Below are 21707 nucleotides of genomic sequence, written 5' to 3'. Positions count from 1 at the left end.
GTGGATCACTATTATTATATAGGTTTAGATAGGAGGGCGACACCCTCACTGAGTCTCTGTCTTTCTTTCTGTTCTCCTCCACATTTGCATTTAGTCTTTGCTCTTTCTTAGAGCAAATACGGCAGCCCCACAGAATATCTCACTCCTTTTCTGTTAAAAAAAAAAGGCTTTTTAGTGAGGCATTTTATGATAGTTTTGCATTTCTAACATTAAGGCATTTTTATGTTGCTATGTCAACTTTCCAGAGAAAGATTTTTTTTTTTTTATCTCTTTGTGACTGTAGCCCCTTTGAACTGCACTTTCACAGGAAGCCTTCTGAGTCTGTTGCATCCAAGTACACTCTCTCCACCTCACTCCCTCCCTCATGAAAGAGGCATTTGAAATGTAAAGTGTAAAGTGCTTTTCATATTCATTTTCTTGTTCCCATTGAGTGGATCTGAGCAGAAAATCTAACCTCTGTTTCTCTTCCCTCTTTTCCTTTTATTTTGCTTTCTCTTTGGATGCTTGTCTTTCCGTAGCTAATTCACACCATCAGCGTGGTGGATAGAGACGAGCCTCAGACTGGACATCGCTTCTACTTCACCCTGGCCCCCGAAGGCCCCAACAATCGACATTTCGCCCTGTGGGATTTCAAAGGTGAGAGGGCAAAGGTCCTGTATTGGGGGGGGGGGTTTGGTGAAAAAGCACATTATCAGCAAAAATAGATTTCTAGAGTGTAATGGTACGAGCAGGAATCTGTCAGAGCGGTTGTTTTACTTTTTTTTGAGTGGGTGTGCGCACATTTTAAATGCGAACAGGTGCTGCAAAACTATGCTTGACTGACAAATGTTCAACATCGTGATGAAGCTCATAAAAATCTCACTGTTTTGCTGAGTGATTGGCAATGTGAGAGTTTGATGAAATGCTCGAGGGCATTCTGCAAATGTAGACCTGAAGGCAATATTGAGTTAAAGTAGTTTAAAAGACTCCAGATCCAGGAAACTCATAGGTACCTCACTGAGGTGCCAGATGGTTGATGGTTTTAAAAGATAATTTATAAAGTACACTACAGGAAGATTTCAACAATGTTAGATGACTTTTTTTTTTTAAAGCAGTGCAAAGTAGTGTATAGTTTTTCCCCCTGTTGCATTCATCTGATTACACTTTTTATTTATTATTTTTGAATAAACACCACCTGTTCTGGTCCTCCTAGCAGTGTAATACTATTAGATAGTATTACATGCATACATATCTGACTTTCTTTACTTACAAAAAGACATTTTTCATTGTTTGTTTAAGGACATTTCCCTGACTGTTTACACTGCTTGTTCCCACTGCACTAGCATTTTATATTAATGTCATTTTCTCTTTTTCATTCTGTGAAAACATTCACACGTATCTGCACAATGTAAGGAAACATTAAAATCACTGAGCTCCCCGGTGATGACTTTGTTTTTTTTTTTTCTTCTTTCCTTTTTTCATGCTTGTCTGTATTTTTTTTGCAAACGCGTTCGCAGATCCTTCGTTTAGAGATGTGTACCTAAGTGAATGTGACATGTGGCTAAATCAAGATTGATCTGACACCAGGAAAATGTCAGGAGAGCAGCCCTAGCAAGGGAAATGTCACCGCGTGAAGGCAGCGAGGCCTGCTGCGGTCGGGTTCACATGCATGCGGAAGGATATATACATAAAATGGGACTTGTGTAAAGAGCATACACATACTGTATGCACACATGTGCATAGGCATGCAGGAAAATGTACAGCAGAAATGCCCCTCTGGCTCTTTTCTCCCCTCTACACATTAACATGCAAACATGAATACATACACACATCATAACATCACGCAGACCATGAGTGTACTTCTCTAGTTTTTTTCTCACCACTACCTCTCTGTGAATATGTGCAGGTGAAAGGGTGAAATGATTTGATTTGAATGATTTAAATGTTACCGTTCCCCCATTTTCCTAACACACCCTAACATACAAACATGTGCACACATTTGTTTAGATATAAACAAAGTATATATGTAAGATATCTGTACACAAACACTACCCCAGGCCCTGTGTATACAGTATTTTGGTGAGAGACAAACAAAACCCCACGTAGACTTTTGATCCACCCACCTCTCTTTTTTTTTCCACTCTGGTGTCTCTTTTCATTGACACATTTGTCAACCTGTCACTTTCAATCTGTCACTTCTTCTTTCCCCCATCATGGCCTCACATTGCGTTCTGTCTCCAAGCCTTGACACACAATGATGAAAAGGCTTTTCTTCCCCCCCATGTTGCTAAATTCTTTCAAGTCGTCGCTGGCAGTCTGCAGAGCAAAGCCCCATCTTTACCAAATAAAACTTTGCCGTTACATGACAAACTGCCATCATGTTACCTGGAAAATGTCCCACACCATGCTTAAAAAGAAACCTCACATGATGGGAAGCTGAAGAAAATAAGAATTTCACATTCAAGTGGATTACTTTTACCCCTGTATACCTTTTCTTTCTGTGGTTTTGTGGAGCAGTTCAAAATTTCAAAACCCTTTTTGCACATGTGCCACTGTGGGACACTTTTATGAAGCGTGAATGGCAAAGCTAAAGTGATATAACATCCAGGAGGGGTTTTAGTTGGCAGTACAAAGTAGTGATAGTCCCCAAGTACCTGTGGGGCAGCTATGGGTCAGGAGTTAGAGCGGTTGTCCAGTGATCAGGTTGGTGGTTCAGTCCCTGGCCCCTGCAGTCTTTGGGCAAGATATTGAACCCCAAGTGTAAATGTTTATCGCTCCTGATGAGCCTCTGCCACCAGTGTATGAATTGGTGTTGTAATGCACTTTAAGTGGTTGCTAAGCCTAGAAAATTTCAATTTGCTAGGCTTAGCAACCACTTGCAATTAGCAAATTGGCTTTAATATAGCATATGATTTTGTTTTTTTGTCTTTTTTTTAATGAATTGCTGTATTTGCTTTGCCTTGTGCCTGTAAATCAATACAGTATCAATATATATTGATACAAATCATTATATATGGGTGTAAGGTGCAGGCAGGAACAGCATACATGGAGCACCATAACCAAGTGGCTGGCATAGTGTACAGGAACATCTGCACTGAGTAGAAGATGTGTTCAAAGGTGGTTGAGAGTGACCAAGCTGATCCTGTGGGACCAGATCCAGACTGACAAACTGGCAATGGCTAACCAACCGGATGAACAGACAACAGAAGAAAGCAGTGGTGATAGATATAGTAATTCCGAGTGGTAGTAACGTCAAGAAGAAGGAACACAAGAAGCTCGAAAAATACCAAGGGCTGAAAGAGGAGCTAGAAAAGATGTGGGGAGTTAAGACAACAGTGGTGCCAGTGGTAATCGGAGCACTCTGGGCTGTGACTCCCACACTGGGAGAGTGGCTTCGGCAGATTCCAGGTACAACATCTGAGGTCTCTGTCCAGAAGAGTGCAGTCCTGGGAACAACTAAGAAACTGCGCAGAACCCTCAAACTCCCAGGCCTCTGGTAGAAGACCTGAGGTTGAGGAAGACCCAAATCAAGATTGTCCACAAAAGAAAATAATTTGTTGTTCAAATACCTGAAACGACTCTTGCTTAAATGAAGTTTTACTGACACGGATCTCCTGTGGCCATGAGACAGCTGTTTGAATCCTGTTTCCTGCCAGCAGTCAACATTGCAGTGTAGTTCTAGAGATGGCACTGTCAATCTGTGGGCACATCCACCTCTTTGGTTGAGAGTAAATTACCCCAACCAATGGTGTAGTCTAGTTTGTTGTAGAGGGTACAATTGCAATCCCAAAATTTTCAGTTGCCCCATTTGGCCACCCCTATGAAAAATGTCTGGGGGCACCACTGTTTGTTTTGCCTTCAGGCTGGAGTTTACTTTACTTGAGAAGAAAGGCACTCTAGAAAACTTTGCTGGGGTGTTGAGGAGCTGCAGTGTTTATTCATGAACAAACTGAAACCTACATCATACATTTACTACCACTTGACAGCATTATCGTTAATTTTCCTCCTGCTCAGATCGCCAACACTTGTCTGCTCTGAGCACACCCACTGTCACGGTCTCTATCTAGCTCTCCCACACACACGCACACACTCACTCACTATGTACTCACTATGCACAGAGCTGAGCTGGGTGGGGGCGAGGACAGACCTCAAGAGTCTCACTGCATGTTCTGCAGCGTTTGTTCAGCTAGCTGTCAACTCTCGACCCTGTATTTGTGAAATAAACTAGCTGAAGTGAATGTTCTGTTACAAAACTATGTTGTAACGTTTCCTTGCACATTTTGAAGTGGGTAGACAGAAATTCTGGAGCTTTCTTAGTGGTTACATTAATAATAATATTACATTTATTTGGTATAGCGCCTTTCACAGAAATAAAATCCACAAAGTGCCCCACAAAACAAGATCATAAAAACATACAACACATAAAAACAAAAGCAATACAACAATAAAAATATAAGCCATGAAATAAAAGTAAAAGAAAAGACCATAAAACACAGACTAAATACAGGCAACCGAGGACCAGGGTTGAAAATTAGCACTGGCCAAATGCTGGTAAAATATGCATGTGGCTGCTAGGTTTGCTCCACTCACCAGCCAGAAACACACAATGGTAATCTGGTAGAATGTGGAATCCACCAGCCACAGTGGCAGGTGTACAAAAAAGTTAATTTCCAACACTGCCAAGAAGAAACAGAACAAACACACCAAGGAACAAGCACTAGACACCTTAGAGTTGGACAAAAGCCTTTTTGAAAAGATGGGTCTTAAGTTGTTGGAGACTGCAGACCATATGCATAATGAGAGAGAGTTCTGTAGTGTTGGAGGAACTACTTCAAAAACACAACCACCTTTTGTCATACGACACCTATCACATCTCAAATTATGCATTTAACATTAGTCATCAAGGCTAGAAATGTGCTACTGATTTACCGTACTTCTTTCATATTATATGAAAGTGAATGCCTGAAGTTACTCTTTATACTGTTGATATTGCTGAGGTTTGCTGCTACTTCTGGTGTTATGATTCACTCAGTAGAACTCATTAGTTCGGAAACATCACCTTTATTCAAAGTATAGAGAGCTAAAAAATAAATCCATCCATCCATCCATCCATCCATCCATCTTTAACCGCGACGTCCCTCTCTCCAGCAATGCTTTCCCAGGCAAGACGACATATATAGTCTCTCCAGCTTGTTCTGGGTCTGCCCCAGGGCCTCCTACCAGTGGGACCTGCCAGGAGAACCTGTACCAGAGCCTGTACTACCTAAACTGACCCCTTTCGACACGAAGGAGAAGCAGCTCTACTCCCTCCAGATGTCCGAGCTCCTTACCCTATCTCTAAGGCTGAGCCCAGCCACCCCACGGAGGAAACTCATTTCGGCCACTTGTATCTGTGACCTCAAAAAAAGAAACTTATACCGAAATCTTTTTTAAAATTGAATACCAAATTATGTTAAATCCTGCCAAATGTGTCTTTTACGAGTGGTAAGAAATCATAAATCATCCTTTTAAGGGGGGGATATGTTTGCCGTAAGCTACTTCGGGCTGTGTTGAACTTAATAGTTGTTAACATAGAAAGGTAAGCTAGTTGCTAACACGCTTGGTTAAAAAGGTGAACAACCATGGAGCAATGGAGCAACCAACAACAATGGTGGTGGTGTGTCCCATGTTTTATTTCCCAATTGCTTAAGTATTAGCATACTGTAACTATTGGAAAATTCCAGCACCAGTTCAGCACAGGAAGTCACGCCTACAATCCACACAAAGTATCATAGGGGTCGGAATAAGGCGGATATGTAAAACTTTACAGAGCTGCATGTGCATGTTTTTTAAGTTTATTTGTTTCATGTTCAATCATGTTTCAGTCTGTTGTCTTCATATGTTTCGGAGAGAATCTTTTCTCTAAAGCAGACAGCTGTGGAGGAGAATGCTGTGTAAAAGTCAAAAGGACAAACTCAGGGGCGTAACGTTCCCGTACATAAACAGTAATTTGAAGATTGTTCTACATGTGCCAGAGGAGCTCTGGGGCGACATGGATAACTGTGATATATGTTCTGGGAGATGGATTGCTTGGTATCCGCAAGTCTACCCGCAAAGCTTCTCTGACTCTATTTGTCAAAGCCTCCTCCAGTATTCTGTGTTACATTTATCTATGTCTCTGGGAGAGAGCTCACATATACACTGGCGAAGTTTAATTTCAAACACTGGCTCTCACACGTATTTTCTCTTCTGGTTTTTGTTTGCTCAAAAAAAAAAAAAAAAAAGAAGTCGAAAACCACATGATAAATGTTAATAGCACGAAAGCAGTTCTCATCCCCGGTGAAATCAATCAACCCCATCTTAAAGCTGCCAGTCCTGCTGCCAGTCCTGTCACCCTTCATCTGGAGTCCTTGAACTATGCATTTTGGCAGATGATTTATTCAAACAACGTATAACAAGAATGGTGCTTCTCTGCCTGTTGTTTTCTTTCACTTGACCGTTTCTCCAATAACTTATTTTCATTTTCATTCAAATCAAATGGCAAACATCTTACATTGTCAAGTGTCAAGTCTTGAAAACTGAGATTTGTCCTGACATTTTAGTAATGTCAAATAGGCCTGCATGATCAACACTCTCGCTTTGTTTCCAACTTCCATCAGTACAGTGGTGAGTTCAAAGGACTAAAAAAAGAGAGCAGTAATAAAAGCACTCACTGGATGGAGTTTCAGCAATCCAACTGCAGCCTGGTAAAAACCAGACATCAGCAAGCAGACAAAAGTGGTTTTGTTCTTCAAATATTAAGTCGCTCATGTGTAATTCTCTGCTTTACCTTGTCTCTCTAACCCCCCCCCCCCATCCTCCCCCTCCCCGAAACACTCACACCACCCACTCCAGACAACACAGCTGGAATCCGGACCCAGCGGTCAGGCTTTAACCGCCATGAGCAGAATGTGTACTTTCTGCCCATCCTGGTGGTTGACAGCGGGCCTCCCTCCCTCAGCTCCACAGGCACCCTGACCATTCACGTCTGCGGCTGTGACACAGGTAAGAGCTACTGTAGATGCTGCACCATTATTAACATTATCGTCACTGTCACCTCCTGCATCAGCAGTGCTAAAAAGGTCATCTACATTTTGTTGTTTTTGGTCAGCAAACAGTTTTTATCAGCTTGTGAAAAATAAACCGTCACAAGGCCGCAAATCTGCGGACATATGGCCTTCAACTGGGATTTCAGCAGGGTGAAAATATAATATATGCATGATTAAAACCTTTTTTTCTCGTGATCAAACAGTGCTTAATCCTTGTCCACTGAAGTGACTCATAACTGGTATTAAATCTGTACAGTAAATGCTTTTTTTTTCTTTTGCCACACAGAGGGAGAAATCCAGTCCTGCAATGCCACAGCCTATGTAATGAGTGCTGCTCTCAGCCCTGGGGCTCTTATAGCACTGCTGGTCTGCATGCTCATTCTCATAGGTAAGCAGATGGATGTACTCATGTATGGATGTATGAGGTGATAAATGTATGGATATATGATGGATGGCCAGACCAAAGGATAGGCACAGTTTATTAGCAGTGCTATTCTGGGGTCATTGCTGAGTTCAACTACTCCAGCCGGACCAATACTAAAAAGGCAAGGCTGAAGGCTGCACCCTGAAGACGTGACTTTATGTGTGCCGCTCATAGAATCATGCACCCAAGCATGCGTCTCTTAATGGATTGAACACTTTCAGAAGTGCAGAAGTGCACATGCAGTGGCAGGAAAACTAAGTCAAATGACATAAAAACAAGATCAATTTTTCATCTTTCTTTCATGAGCAGCTTCCCTGTTGGACATTTTGTTGCTGCTTTTCTGAGGAGAAAGCTTTTGTTTAAACAGGAGCACAGATGATGCCTGGGTTTCTGAATGATATCAAGCCACTTTGATCCTTGGAACACAGACGGAGATGGAATGAATGGGAGTGAAGTGGAGGGGCGTTAGAGAGAGCAAACAGGCAAAAAGAGCTGCTTCAGCACTTGTGTACCTCTGGAGCAGCGGGCTTTAAATAGACAAGGCTTTCCAGACATTCTCTGATTTTTCTACACATGCACAGCCACACACTAACATACACATGCGTGCACACGCTCACCCTCTCTGAGCCCGAAGAGGTTCAGTATTGTCATATCTGAAAATTTTATGAGTTTGCTTCTCGTTCTCCCCCCACCGTACGTCTTAGCATCCCACTCCTCAGTGACAGAAAGAAACGACAGCGCTGTCACAGTGTTTTGTCTCCCCCGCTCGCGCCTATACATGTTTCCCATCGTGCAGCCAGTGAATGATGGATGATGTGACACCAGGCAGCGCTAACTGTGACTAACATTGCTATCTATTTCTTTTAAAGAGCTTTTCTAATGAGAGTTGTTAAAACTCAGTCTCCATTTACCAAACCATCTACTGGAGTGAACTTCAAAAGCAGAGCATCATTTATTCATCATGGCTTTAAAAGCCTCCACAAAAATGTTATGTACAAATCTGAGGCAACCACTGCTGGCTATGAAAAAAAAAGGGAAAAAAAATGTTGTGCTTGCAGTGTATCTTGGTTTTGGTGTTCTGGGCTAGATGACATCCCCACAAAGGCTGCTGGAGTTGAAAACAATTCTGTGGCCTTTAAACTTGTGGAAAGTTACACGCTGTGCAGGGAAAATATAGCATTGTGGTCCTAAGACTGTTTTTTTTTTACCATTGCAGCCTTGGTGATTTGGATGAGGAGCTCTCTATGATATTCAGAACGTTTATAAAGCCACACTTAACAATATCAAATACTATATTTGTGGCAGACGGTCCAGCTGTGAATGCATGTTAGTGCATGTGAGTCTGAAGTGTGTATCCCACTAGCTAGTTAATCATTGCCGCTCTGCCCTGTCCTTATACAGCAGTTACAAATCCCCCAAAGTAAAAGTGAAAATTACCATTTGAGAAATCTACAAAAGCAAAAGTTAAAAAGTACCTGGTTAATAAGTAACTCAGAGTACCAGTTACTTTCAACTTTAACACTCCCCGCCAGCGTATTATTTTTCATATTCACTAATCTTTCAAGACCCACAGAATAATTTGTTCTATGAATATGTAAACCGTGTATACATTAAACAAAGAAGAGACCTTCTGTTTTTATATACAAAAATCATTTTATTCTATCTTATTCCATTTCTTTATTATCAACACTTGAATTTGTGTATTTTCATAAAAAAAAAAGAACATTTCAGACAAAAAGCTGAGAAAAATGCATTTTCAAGTATAAATCAATTTCACATTTACATTTTTTGTTTTTTGTTGTTACTTCAGTTTGAATTATATAAATGAAAATAATAATTGTAATAATAATGACAATAATATTTTCTGTGAGGTATAGCAGAACATGTCACGTTCAGTGATTGTACAGTGTTCTGTTCTCTCCCTTTCCTCGGTGGTTGTCTTGTCCATGTGTCACTGTCACTGTCATGGAGATCCCGTTTCGTCCAACCAAACTCATTTCCATTTTTGGCCAAATCGGATTCAGAATGTAGATCAAAACAGAAAGTGTCGGAGTCTGAGTCCGTTGGCATCTCCACGGCTTGCACAATTGTAACCTTCTGTTGGTGCCGGCATTTTCATGCAGTTTAAAAGCTGCAACATCTTCCTGCGGTTTCCAGCAGATGTTCTTCTTAGTCTGACTTGGACATGGCAGTGCTGTTCTATTTCACAAGATGTGTAACAGCGCCCCCTATCTTATCACAGTGAAATCTCAGATTAACGGAATATCTCATCAATGGTGGGGAAAGGGTTAATATAATATGTATGTATGAAATAACATATAGAACAAGAGATGCGACTTGGGCACATACACACAGTGACTTTTGAATGATTTGAAGCCTGTTTGATGGGAAGGCCAGGGAGAACTCATTACAGTAGTCAATACAGGATATAACAAATGCGCAGACCAAGACTTCAGTGCTGTGCTGGCACAGTCATGGGTGGAGTCTGGAAATGTTACAGAGGTGGAAGAAAGCTGTCTGGGTAATGTTTATGTGGGGTTCAAATAAAAAGAGTGCTGTCCAGAATGACAGTGAGGCTCTTGACGTGGCTGGAGGAGGGTACAGGGAAGTTGTCAGTGATGATGTGTGAGACTTCTTTGAATATTGGACAGGGTGTTTTTGGTGCCAGTGAGCAGGGCCTCATGTTTTGCTTCCATCAAGCTTTATAAAGTTCCTGGGCATCCAACTCCTGATGTCCTCAAGGCAGGTGGTGAGGGAGGTGGGAGGACAGGGAGAGGGTTTGGTGGAGATGTAGAGCTGTGTGTCATCTGCATAGTGACAGAAATGAATACTGTGGTGACGGAGGATTGTGCCCAGGGTAATGAAGTAGATGATGGATAAATGTTTTAGGGTGTGCAGGGCAGTGCCAAATAATAAAACAGTACTTGTTTTAAATTAACATGGCTAATGTTAGCAAGCTAGCTACACTTTTACCAACACTGTGCAACTTCCAAAGCAAAAGTGCTTAAAAAGCAGAGATCTCAGTATTTACTTCACTGATGAAAGTGTTGTTGGCCAGATGTGGTCAGGGACGGTCGCTAGAAGCTGCGTCTTGTTTCACATTTAGAGCAGAGTAGTTGTAACAAACATATGGATGATACATGTAGTGAAGTAAAAAGCTAAAAAATAAACTCATGTTTAACAAGGGAGACTATCACTGCCTGGTACAGAAACAGCACCCAACAGGACCACAAGGCCCTGCAAAGAGCGATTCATTCAGCTGAACACAACATAAGCGCTTCTCTACCCTGCATAAAGGATGTTTATACCACATGCTGCAAAAACAAGCCCAGGAAAATGATAAAAGTTCACCCTGCTGAGGTTGGGAAGAAGGGAGCTTCTGTCATCAACACTGACATGTATTTATTACTACTACTGCTAAATATTGAAGGAACTGACATCGTATTGTCTTGTCACATGATCAAATAGAGACTTGACATTAGACAACATTAACATACATGTTACCCAATAATGATCACTGCATACCTGCATGTGACAAAAATATAAAAGGAAAAAAAAGAAATTATCCATGTAATTGAATAGTTTTTTATAGTTGATTCATGGTTTTTCTAGTTAATGTAGAATATGCATTTAATTTTGCTGTAGATTGCTACTGACTACTGACACCCTGAGTGTACATTACATTCCCTCTGATCATTTCCTTACTTTGTGAAGATACTGTCTTTGTACCTGTTTTTAAACTGCCTGATATCTTTACTTTGATTTATTTCTTCACGCAGTGTGTTCCACAAAATCACTCCACAAACTGATTTACACACACTTTTAAAAGTGGTGCGAAAACGCCATTATTTCAAATTTAATCTACCTCTTAAGAGATAGGTTTGCACTTTTGAGAGCATGTAGCCCATAGTAAATGGCACAAATTTTAATTAAATGTGAGTTCTTTGAACACAGGTGTAGCTCTGAGGTGTCAATCTGAATAATTTGCAAGGGGAGCCCCCCCACCCTACGGGGACCAGTGCAACTGCACTTCCTGCACTGTCTATATTTACACCTCTGCTGACAACTATTAATATTGTTTAAAGAATATTTATGATTCTATGTTACAAATAAATTGAACAGACTTTTTTAAAGTAAGGATTAGAGATACAGCTTAAAAGAAGACACATGAAAAGTATTCATGCCATTACAAAATGACTTTTTCACTCATGTATGTTACATGTAATGCATTACTACCCACGTCTGCTATTTTGATTCCACTAATAAAATGATCCAGTGTTGACTTCAACAGTGTCAGTCTGTGCCACTGTGAGTGACTGATACTGATTGGGAGAAAATGGACTGAACACGCCTCATCAAAGCACTGAAGGACAGGCTAAGTCGGAGCGCCTGGCTTCTGCCAGTCATCATGTGGACATTTCAAAGCTCAGGGCTGCAGGGTCTGGGATCAGGGGGGATGAGCAGTGTTTTCATAACTATCATGTGGTGTGAATAACAGACGGGAGCAAGGCATGTGGCAGCAATCTCATCGACTGCACATTGCCTAATGCTTCCCGCTTTCCACGCACATTTCGTGTGTGCCTAGTCGTGCATGCTAAGCACACATCCACACGCTTAGACAAATCACTCGCCACCTATTAACTGCAATGCAATCCGTTCTCTCAATGCAGCATCATTGTCTGCTCCTTGTCTTCACACACTCACACACACACACACACACATCTACCTATCCAGCCAGCACTCCCCCTCTCCAGAGGCTGGACCACCTCTATTACATCAATTGTTGGATGATGAGAAAAATGAAAACAAATTTCTGCCTAATTACCTTACAAACAAACAGTCCCTCCATCAGTTCATTTATAGGCCTGATGTGATGAATCCATTCCACTGCGTCGCAGCATCTGCATGCATCCATTCCAATTACCTCCCATCTGCTTGTGATGAACTCCTGGGTGGGGGCAACCAGTGCAGCCCAAGGGTAAATTAACTGTCTTGTCAGGAACGCTTATCGCAACATCTGTACACATGGGGACCAGATTTTTATGTATAGGAGGTGGCTATACACAGGTACATATGCTTTCTACTAAGGTTAGTTCTGTACGTGGTGTTGTGTGTTGCCTGAGGCATGTTAATCTCCAACGGAATAAGCAGGTTTCCAGTGTCTTAGAGTTTAAGCATCGGTGTAGCTAACAGACACTGAGGAAGGGTTTCTCAGAAGTGAGGTTATCTTTGCATCCAACTGGACCACCACATACTGAGACTCCTTCAGTTGTATTTACTGAGAAGGCAGCACGTATGAAGGAGTTCTTAACATCAAGTTTTCTGCCTTCTATTACTCTCCTCATTAGTGTGAATTTAGAGTAATTGTCTTAGGGCTTGTTTAGTATGCATGGCAGTCAGCGCTGCAATTTACCACAAACCATGACTGTTTCCTCAACCCAGTGGCAATTAATTCGCCCCATTCATGGAGGAGAAGAATAAACACAATGGTTACAGACACCGCTCTCCCAACACAGCCGGGCAAACAATGCACAAGGAGAACGAATGTACATTATCAGTCAAAGATACTGCATAAAATCCCCATTCAAGATCAGCAAGGCTCTTTAGGCTGGCACAGCTCTTTAGGCAAGGAACACACGGGGCGTTTTCACTCCCAAAGTTATTTTTTAGGCCATTTACACCAAATGAAGACAATTACCAGGAGCAGCAACAAGTCATTTGTACAGATTATATGCTTGAAACTGATGTTTTGTTATGTTTGCTCAGGAGAAAGGAAAGAGTAGTGGGAGGAGATTAAAACAGAAGGTGAAACATTGTGTTTTTTATAGTTGCATCCTGACTTCCAAAGTCACTTTGAAAGAGTGCATTTGCCCTCAGGCCTTTTCACACATACTAATATGTGCTTTAACATGTGTGAATCTTCCCGTACGCAGCACATAAAGTCACGACATTGATCTAGTTAGTCTGTGAAAACGATGTGGACATATCTCATTTTCACAACGTATGGATGGGTGTTCTGGTGGCTTCAGAGCATCAAACAATCTGTGTCGTCCCAGACAGCACAGGCCCCATTATAATTGATAGTCTTTTTATCTCTGTGGGCTTGTAGGCATTTGTTTTAGGCAACAGGCTATCTGTTCCAGAAGATGCATGGTGCCTACTGGTTAATGATCTATCTAAATGTCCCTTCACTGGCATCCCTTTAGAGTTGCTGCTTATTGTTCCCGCTAAAAGGGAGGAAAAAGGGATTCTTTCCACTGTTGCACAGTAACACAGTCCATAGCTAACTGTCCACAGGAAACACATCCTGCTGCCAATCAAAACTCACTAATTAAGGACAAACATCTCTTCATCTGAGTTCATTGTTGTTGTTTTGTTACAGAAATCCGTCATTAAAGAAGAAGACCATCTAATTTAAGAATTCCCACGTGTTATTTCCATGACCATAGAAACCTACCTATCAGTATGTGTGAACATGAGCAACTCTCTATTAAAACCAGAAACCAGAGCAGGAAGTCGCAAACTTGTGATGTTATCAAGTATAAAGTCTGGAGCTGCTTTATAGACAGTAAATAGGAGACTGAATTTTGAAAGTTTTCTTTTTGTTTTGTTACCCAAATGAGCTTTATTCTGTTGTAATGTTCTCAGGTATGAAACAGAAAATGTACCCACACACTAAGAACATTCCCCTGGGTGCACTCAGTGTCATCTATACTATCTTTGCAATTCATTGTCTATAGAGCAACATTACAGATTTTTAGTCTTAAGCCTCCTACAGGCTGTGAGATTTTATTAATCTTATGAGTTTAGTGCAGCTACACTGTGCGACATGGATCTAATAAACTTGGGTATGACATTTAATTTGATGTGAGGCGATGACAGCACCTGCTGAATCACAGGCTACAGCGTACGATGCAACAGCTTCCCATACTGACTGCACAAGGATGCTGCTGTGAAGCACAACATAGAGGGTCACAAGTTTTTTGGGCACTATATACTGCGGTGTGTGTGTGCTACAGTAGCTGCTAGGTTGCTCACCGGGCAGCTGCAACTCTGCCGCTGTTTCCTTCCTCACTTTGTCCATCTACGTAATCATGTTAAGGACTGGAGGACACATCATACAGGCAAGGCTTCTGCTGCGACAACTCCACAAGGTTTTCCTCTTTGCTGGAATCCCACACATTGCTTTTAGTGCGTTTTGCCTCCATGGCGAGCTGATATCCGTGTGTTTGTTTGGGTTTAGCTCCAAAGATTGTAGGTCGTAACAAAAGTCACACATTGAGATGGTCATTCCAAATTTATGACACTGTCAGAATTTTATCCCAGGCCGTCTTTGATCGCAAGTCTGTGACAATGGCCATCCTTGAATCGCTCTCACTGTGCGACAAAGGACCACAGTTTTAGAGCCACGACCAAAGACATCGCCACGTTTCTGTCACGATGGTCATCTTTCATCTGAGACAGCCCACAATTACAGTGTATACCAGGTTTGAGATGTATATAATGAGATAGCGGACCCAAAGATGGCGCGTAATCAGTCCAGTAGAACTCTCGCCTGACTCATATACCAGAAAAGTTTGCAGCTTCTGGGTCTACTTAGTCTTCCTGCTCCACTCATAGACTTTGCATTGTGATGACGTCACAGACTCAGAAAATGTCAGCTCTAGGAAAGTTTTACAAATATAAAACCTCCATTGATCTAAAATTCATAACACAGAGAATCATATTTGACCTTTGCATTTCAACGTCTCTTTACAGTGGTGAGCTATTGGGAGAACACTGTCTGGGGCCACATTATTGCTGCAATACTGCGAGTGGCCACTGGGAGAAATTGGAAACAAGGCTGAGCTTAATGATGTGTTCCTTGGGCGCTGGTTTAAGCACTCTAGTTTTGAGATTTGGGAGAGAGTTGTGCATCATTACTCAAACTTCTGGACTGTCTTGGACCATAGGAATAACATGAATGCATTTTGATGTAGTTTCCCTTTAATGAGCCTGATTTTATCACCATTATTAATTTTTTCTCAGCATGTACTCCATTTGCTAAAAGGCCACTCATAGCTCTTACTAATTCAGTTAATAGTGTGAAGTGGGAAAGCAGGAATAAACACATTTTGGAAAGAATCCCATTTATTTTGATTAGTTATCCATTATAGAGAAATTATTAATGAACTGATCTACTACTAGCTGCTTTGAATTCACACAATTGGGTACTGTAATCATTTTGTTGATTTAATACATTAATTTTTGCCACATTTTATTATACTGCCAGTCTTTTTTTTTTTTTTTAGTTTTGTGTCATGTTTGTATTTGAGAGTATTTACCACGTATTGTATTTAAATCCCTGTCCACATCAGTCTTTGCTTATTAATTAGTTGATCAAAAAGAGGCTCGATTACTGTTTATCCATATTGTAAATTGGGTTGTTCATTATCTTTCATATGCACCCCAGTGTGCATAATTCATTCCTAACTGCCTGTAATGTGATTTTATCATCACTGAAAATGACATTTGATGTGCTGTAAGGGGTGGGAAGGGGTGCAGCCCCGAGGAGGGCTGATGGAGTCAGGGGGTGGGTGTCTGAGCCAAGTGAGACTTGTCTAATCACAAATGTAGGCAGTAATTAAAATAACTAAGCTGAAATTAAAGCCCCATTGATTTATCACTGCATACAGCCTTTGTTTTCCTCTCGCCTCATTACTCTATAACGTGATCCATCTCAATTGCTTACCCTTCTTTAATCCAGACTTAATTTTACAAGGAATTTCTCTTCTCTTTGTAGGCGATTGCCTCTGGTTTGAAGTAGTGATGGAACCACAAAGTCTCAGATTGGCTCGATCTGGATGAGTATTGATATACAGATTGGTCTCCATTAGGCCTTTTGAATCATATTTCTGGGCAAGGCAATCAGGATTGTGAAAAATCAATGCTCATGCATTTCAAATGTAAAACTAGATAATATATTATCCTCCCCTGCTGTGCCTTTGCCCTGAGAGGTGAAATTAAAGTTACAATGGGAGAAACTTTAGCATTAAAAGAACTTGCCGCACGGTGCATGTTTGATGTGAAGCCCTATAGACCACAAACACATTTAGTACACTTAGTTTCGTAAGTGCAGTTGTTTTCTTTTGTACTGAATACCTTGAATCTGAGTTTGATATGTCATTATTGGTGGCAAGATGAAGAGGAATTCCTTTTTGTATGCAAGCTCTTTAAACTCAGCCTGACAACTCTTAATCCATTTCTACTGTGCAGCCAGCGAGTAAAAGCCACAGATTTCTAAACACTTGCTGTAATGACAGTTTATAAAAAACCTCTTAAATTGGAACCTGTCTTTATCCTGGCTTTTATCTTTTCCTGCTGTTCAGGTTGATCAAAAAAGAATTGGATTTAACCTCTTTGTTGTTTAGCGACAAAGCACGAGGGTGAAACATGTGCCAGTATAAGGGTGGATTCAGGGGGGACGCAGGGGACAGGTCCCCCTCATTATTTAGACCATGTGCATGTTGTAAATAGTAAACACATGAAAGTAGCAGGGGACTTTGATTTTGAGGAAATTAAAAACATTTCCACTAGGGGTGTAAATCACCAGTTCAATCACGATACGACTTATTGATTCTTTGGACAACTATACGATATTTGCAGATATTACGAAATCTGCCACGATACAGTTTCGATTTGATGTGATTTAAGGGCCAGCTCCCGACAGAACAGCACGGTTGAATTTCAGCCTGCATGCACCTTTTCAGCCAAACGTTGAAACAGAGCAGCTAATGTTAGCTCATGTAAGAAGTTCACGCAGTGAGATGCCGACCAGGCAGCTAACGTTACGTCGTGTTTTATCTCATAACCACATTGTATACATACGGCATGTGCTCTGTCTGTTAACCCACATTGCTGATTTTTTCCTGAGTAAATAGGATTATCCTCATAGTCTCTCGTGGCTGCTTAGCATCTGCCTGCCGCTGTTTGACGGTGACATAGACTTTCAAAATAAAAGCGTATCCTAAAGATGGCGATATGTAATGATCTTTTCACTTTCACTTTCCAGATCGATGGATCGTTACACCCCTAATTTCCACCATAAATTGAGTGTCTGACACTCAAAATTTCTGAGGGAGGACCCCAGCCCACCTTTTTCATATGTGTCCCCCCCAAATGTTGAAACAGAACCTTCACCCTAGAATGCCAACTTAAGAATATCAAGGTTTAATTTGTAAATGTGTTCAACCTGTACATATTTGACCATTAGTGTGGTATTATAATCTTCGTCTTTTTTTCTCTCTCTGTCAGTCCTTGTCTTGCTGATCCTGACTCTGAAGCGCCACAGGAAGGGCCAGAGGATGGCGGAGGATGAGGAGGACATGAGGGATAACGTCATCAAGTACAACGACGAGGGCGGAGGGGAGCAGGACACTCAGGCGTATGACATGAGCGCCCTGAGGAACCTCTATGACTTCCCAGAGGCCAAGAGCTGTGACTCTGGCCCTGACATCCGCTCGCTGCCGCAGTGGATACAGGCCAACCGGGTTGGGGGCGGTGCAGACGGAGCTGCAGCAGCAGCAGCGTCGGCGGCAGACTTCTCCTTATTCAAAGGCTACATCCGAAAGAAGGTGGAGCAGGCCGACGCTGACCTGTCGGTGCCGCCGTACGACTCCTTCCAGACGTACGCCTTTGAGGGCACCAGTTCGCCAGCGCTCTCGCTAAGCTCCATCCACACGCTGTCCACCACCTCGGAGCAGGATTTCTCCTACCTCAGCGACTGGGGACCGCGTTTCAGGCAACTGGCGGGCTACTACGCTCCAGGGAATCCTGAGGAGGAAGGGTCCTAGCACAGCTTCTCCTTTGCAGAGAGACATTTAAACTCCTTGCTTCTTCTTCTTCTTCTTCTCTGCCTCCTCTTCTCACCCTCTGGCACTCATCAGAGCCAGCACTGTGTACTCCTTAAAGACAGAGCACCACCTCTTTATCTCTTTGAAAGAAAAAGCCCAGTGTCAAACTTTGAACTCAAGTTTTTATTTTTTATTTAGCTTTTTTTTTTTTTTTTTTTTTTTTGCAAGAGTTTTCAGACTTTAGCATGAAAGCTCTGGCATTGATATGAGAGAGAGTACAGAAAGAGATATCCAGTCACCAAAATTGCCGTTTAGTTTGAAGGGAGGATTTTTCCTCTCTCTCGTAAATCATAGATGAGAACCTTTATTTTAAGCTGTGAGACTGTTTTCAGAGTATCAGCATTACGTAGGTAGGGTTAAACTATGCCAAGGCAACCTGTCTGACAAACATATTTATTTAAAAAGGAGGAAATATTTATGTATTTATTTGTTTTTATGTATTTATTTATTTATTTACACACACCATGATCACTATGGTAACCGCAACAGTGAACTCTGCTCAAGTGCTGAAGACGAAGTGAGGGGAGGAGGACACTATCAAAAGAACGAAAGACAACTCGGAAGAAAGACAGACTGCAGTGGCAGATGATGCTACAGAATTCTGGCAAAGATGTGACATCTGGGTTATATAAAGATTACATACTGGAAAATATTTGTATTTATTTTCTATGACCACTTTTGTAAAATAATTAACTTTAGACATGGTTGAAAAGTAGAGGCGAGTAGAAAGCGGGAACAGATGGAGTGAAAGGACTGCAGGAAAAAAAGAGCTGCCAGTTCAGTCTGAACAATTGAGACTGACATACTTTTGCTGTATTTTAGTGATTTATAAAAGTTTTTTTATTTTTGTTTTGTTTTTGTTTTTTTTTTGAGGTCACAAACTGAGGACAATTGCGTGTTAACAATTTCTTTTCTTATCCTCTCAACAGCCAATTGTAAGGCAATAAGGCACAAACCGCAACAGTGATTTAAGATGAAACAAAATGACTGTTCCGTGGAATTGGCTGGTTGCCAGCGTTGTCCCACAGGGAGCCAATTTTCATTCCAGATTTTGTGTGTGAATGTGTACAATATGTTTCAATTCATTTTATATCCTGAGACGTTTGATTTTGCTATTATTTCCTTTTGGTGAAGGGAGGGTGGGGGTAGAGGGGGTGGGGGCGGGGCAAGTGACCACAGGATGTTTGTGTCTAATTAAAAAAGGAGAGGTTTAAGGGTAGCATATGATGATGATGATGATGAAGAATGGACTGGTCACATCCACCTGATATCCACAACCTGTTCAATGTTGACCTTAACTTGCAAATGTATTGAAAATTTAAAAAAAAAAAAAGAAAAAAAAAGATGAAAACAAATAAATATTTAATTTTTTTGGTAAAAAACCTTCATCTCACTGTGTGCAATAAACTTAAATTACTCAGCGAGTTGCTCCGTAAATGAGATCACAGCGAAAAAGTAAATAGGACATCCATGTTACTAATTATCTTTTGCCACTTGTTTGCTGAAGATGTCTCCTGAATTATGAATAATTGTGGAGCTGGCTTGTGTTTACACCAGGGGTAGATTCAGAGAATAGTCCTAGATGGAAACAAACAGACCATATGACAGGCCACAGCCAAACAAAGACTCTACTCTCAGCACGGCTCCCTCTCGGCTGCCTTCTGCCAAACTACTGTAATTGTCGTAGTCACCAGAGGATGCTGAGGCGTATGAAGTTGCTTTCATCTTTATGATCTGCTGCTAAAATGGCCAGTCAGACGGTGGCTGGGATTCGCATTTACTTGCTTTCATAACTAGGTTTCAAAGAAAATGTCAGCTTTTTTTTTGTATCATTAGTAGGTCTACTATATGCACTGATTGTGCGGTGAGAGTTGACGTTGGATTGTGTTTCAAGCATAAATTAACCATCACTCTGAAACAAAAAGAAGCTTTCTCCACACTTTTAGGGTTCTGCTGGAGAGCTGAAGTGGCAGATACTTGACAAATACACAGAGTATTGCAGCTCTCACACTCCTTTTATCTATACCAGCCTCACTGAAAAAAAGACTCCATAGGTTGTCTGTGCAGGCAGCTTATGACCCATACTTATGTTTGGCATAAGGCAGCACCCTGTAGTTGCTGTGGTAATTTGCTGCCTTTAAATGGAACTCATGAGCTCATGATTAAGACATAGCATGCTATGTACACAATAGGATTGGTGTTCAAGTGGTTAAATCTTGAGAGCATGACTGTAGGGCAACAACAACATGGATGCTACTGTCGGTGTCTAAAGCCTACAGAGGCTCGCAGTTTAGCCATCTAAGCGAGCTGGTCAGGTAATGCAGAAAATGCAAAGGCATAGTGACGGAGGAAGAAAGATGAAGCTGTTGGTCATTTCAACATTTTACTCAGACATATTATAAAATGTGGCATGGTGATGCAGTAGTTAGCCACCAGCGTCTGAAAGTGTGTGTAAATGAGTGAATGTGATATGTGCTGTAAAGCCACTTTGAGTGTTTGGAAGACTGGAAAGGTGCTATACAACTGCAGTCTGACAACGTAGCCTAGGATGCTAATACAGTGCAATAAACTGGTTTCCAACCTGAGGGTCTTGACCCCCACTAGGGGTCACCAAGGCTTTACGGGGGATTGCAAGGCCTTCTTGATATTAACTGATGTGAGAAAGCTTAAAAAAAACACAGTAGGCCTTTAACTCAGTACTTTATCCCTTGAAGTGAAATGAAGAAAAACAATGAAATTGTACATTTGAAAGTTTCAAAGTTTAAATGATTAAAGATCTAAACTTCTTTGTCGTGTGAGATCTAAAAATCTCACAGGACAAGGACACAGTGTAGGGTGACCATATTTTGATTTCCAAAAAAGAGGACACTCGGCCGGCCACGACATAGCCTACTTAAACGATACTCGCAGTTTACTCAAAGATGCCTTATAATTTTAATATATTTAAAATTTATATGTATGGATAGAAAATTCAGTTATACTACAAAATAATATCTCTCAAAGACAGAAATTCAGATAGGCCCCTATAGATAGGGACACATACACACACTAGATTGTGGCGATCTGAGCCCGATTGTACCCGACGGGTCGGCCGGGTTTGGTCAAAAATGTAGCTGTAAATTGTATTCGGGCTCGGGTCGGATTCGGTCAGCTTTCAGTGAAAATGTAGTGTAAAAATAAATAAAATCCTATTGTCTGTCCTGTTTATTGCTTGGGCACTGTTATTTACGTGACAACACCTGAACATAACACACACAGACACACATTGGCTGTTTGTTTCTACCTCTCCCCTCTCTGGAAGTCTCGGACCACCAGCTGCCCGCCTCCACCTTGATTAAACGCTGA

General features: G+C 41.4%; 1 protein-coding gene across 1 annotated transcript in view; it reads left to right on the top strand.

The window, feature by feature from the left end:
• LOC125897378 (cadherin-22-like) overlaps nt 1-19424 on the top strand; it is a 395305-nt gene extending 375881 nt beyond the window's left edge. Inside the window, exons 13-16 of the mRNA XM_049590690.1 lie at nt 519-636; nt 6853-7002; nt 7333-7434; nt 17764-19424. Of these exons, the coding sequence (XP_049446647.1) occupies nt 519-636; nt 6853-7002; nt 7333-7434; nt 17764-18302 (909 nt within the window). The 3' untranslated portion in view covers nt 18303-19424. The remainder of the gene's footprint in view (nt 1-518; nt 637-6852; nt 7003-7332; nt 7435-17763) is intronic.
• The last annotated feature ends 2283 nt before the right edge of the window (nt 19425-21707 follow it).

This window comes from Epinephelus fuscoguttatus, linkage group LG1 (genome assembly GCF_011397635.1).
Source record: "Epinephelus fuscoguttatus linkage group LG1, E.fuscoguttatus.final_Chr_v1".
In the NCBI taxonomy this organism is placed as follows: Eukaryota; Metazoa; Chordata; class Actinopteri; order Perciformes; family Serranidae; genus Epinephelus; species Epinephelus fuscoguttatus.
The sequence above is the reverse complement of the archived record's forward strand: the minus strand, read 5'-3'. Positions and strand labels throughout refer to the sequence as shown.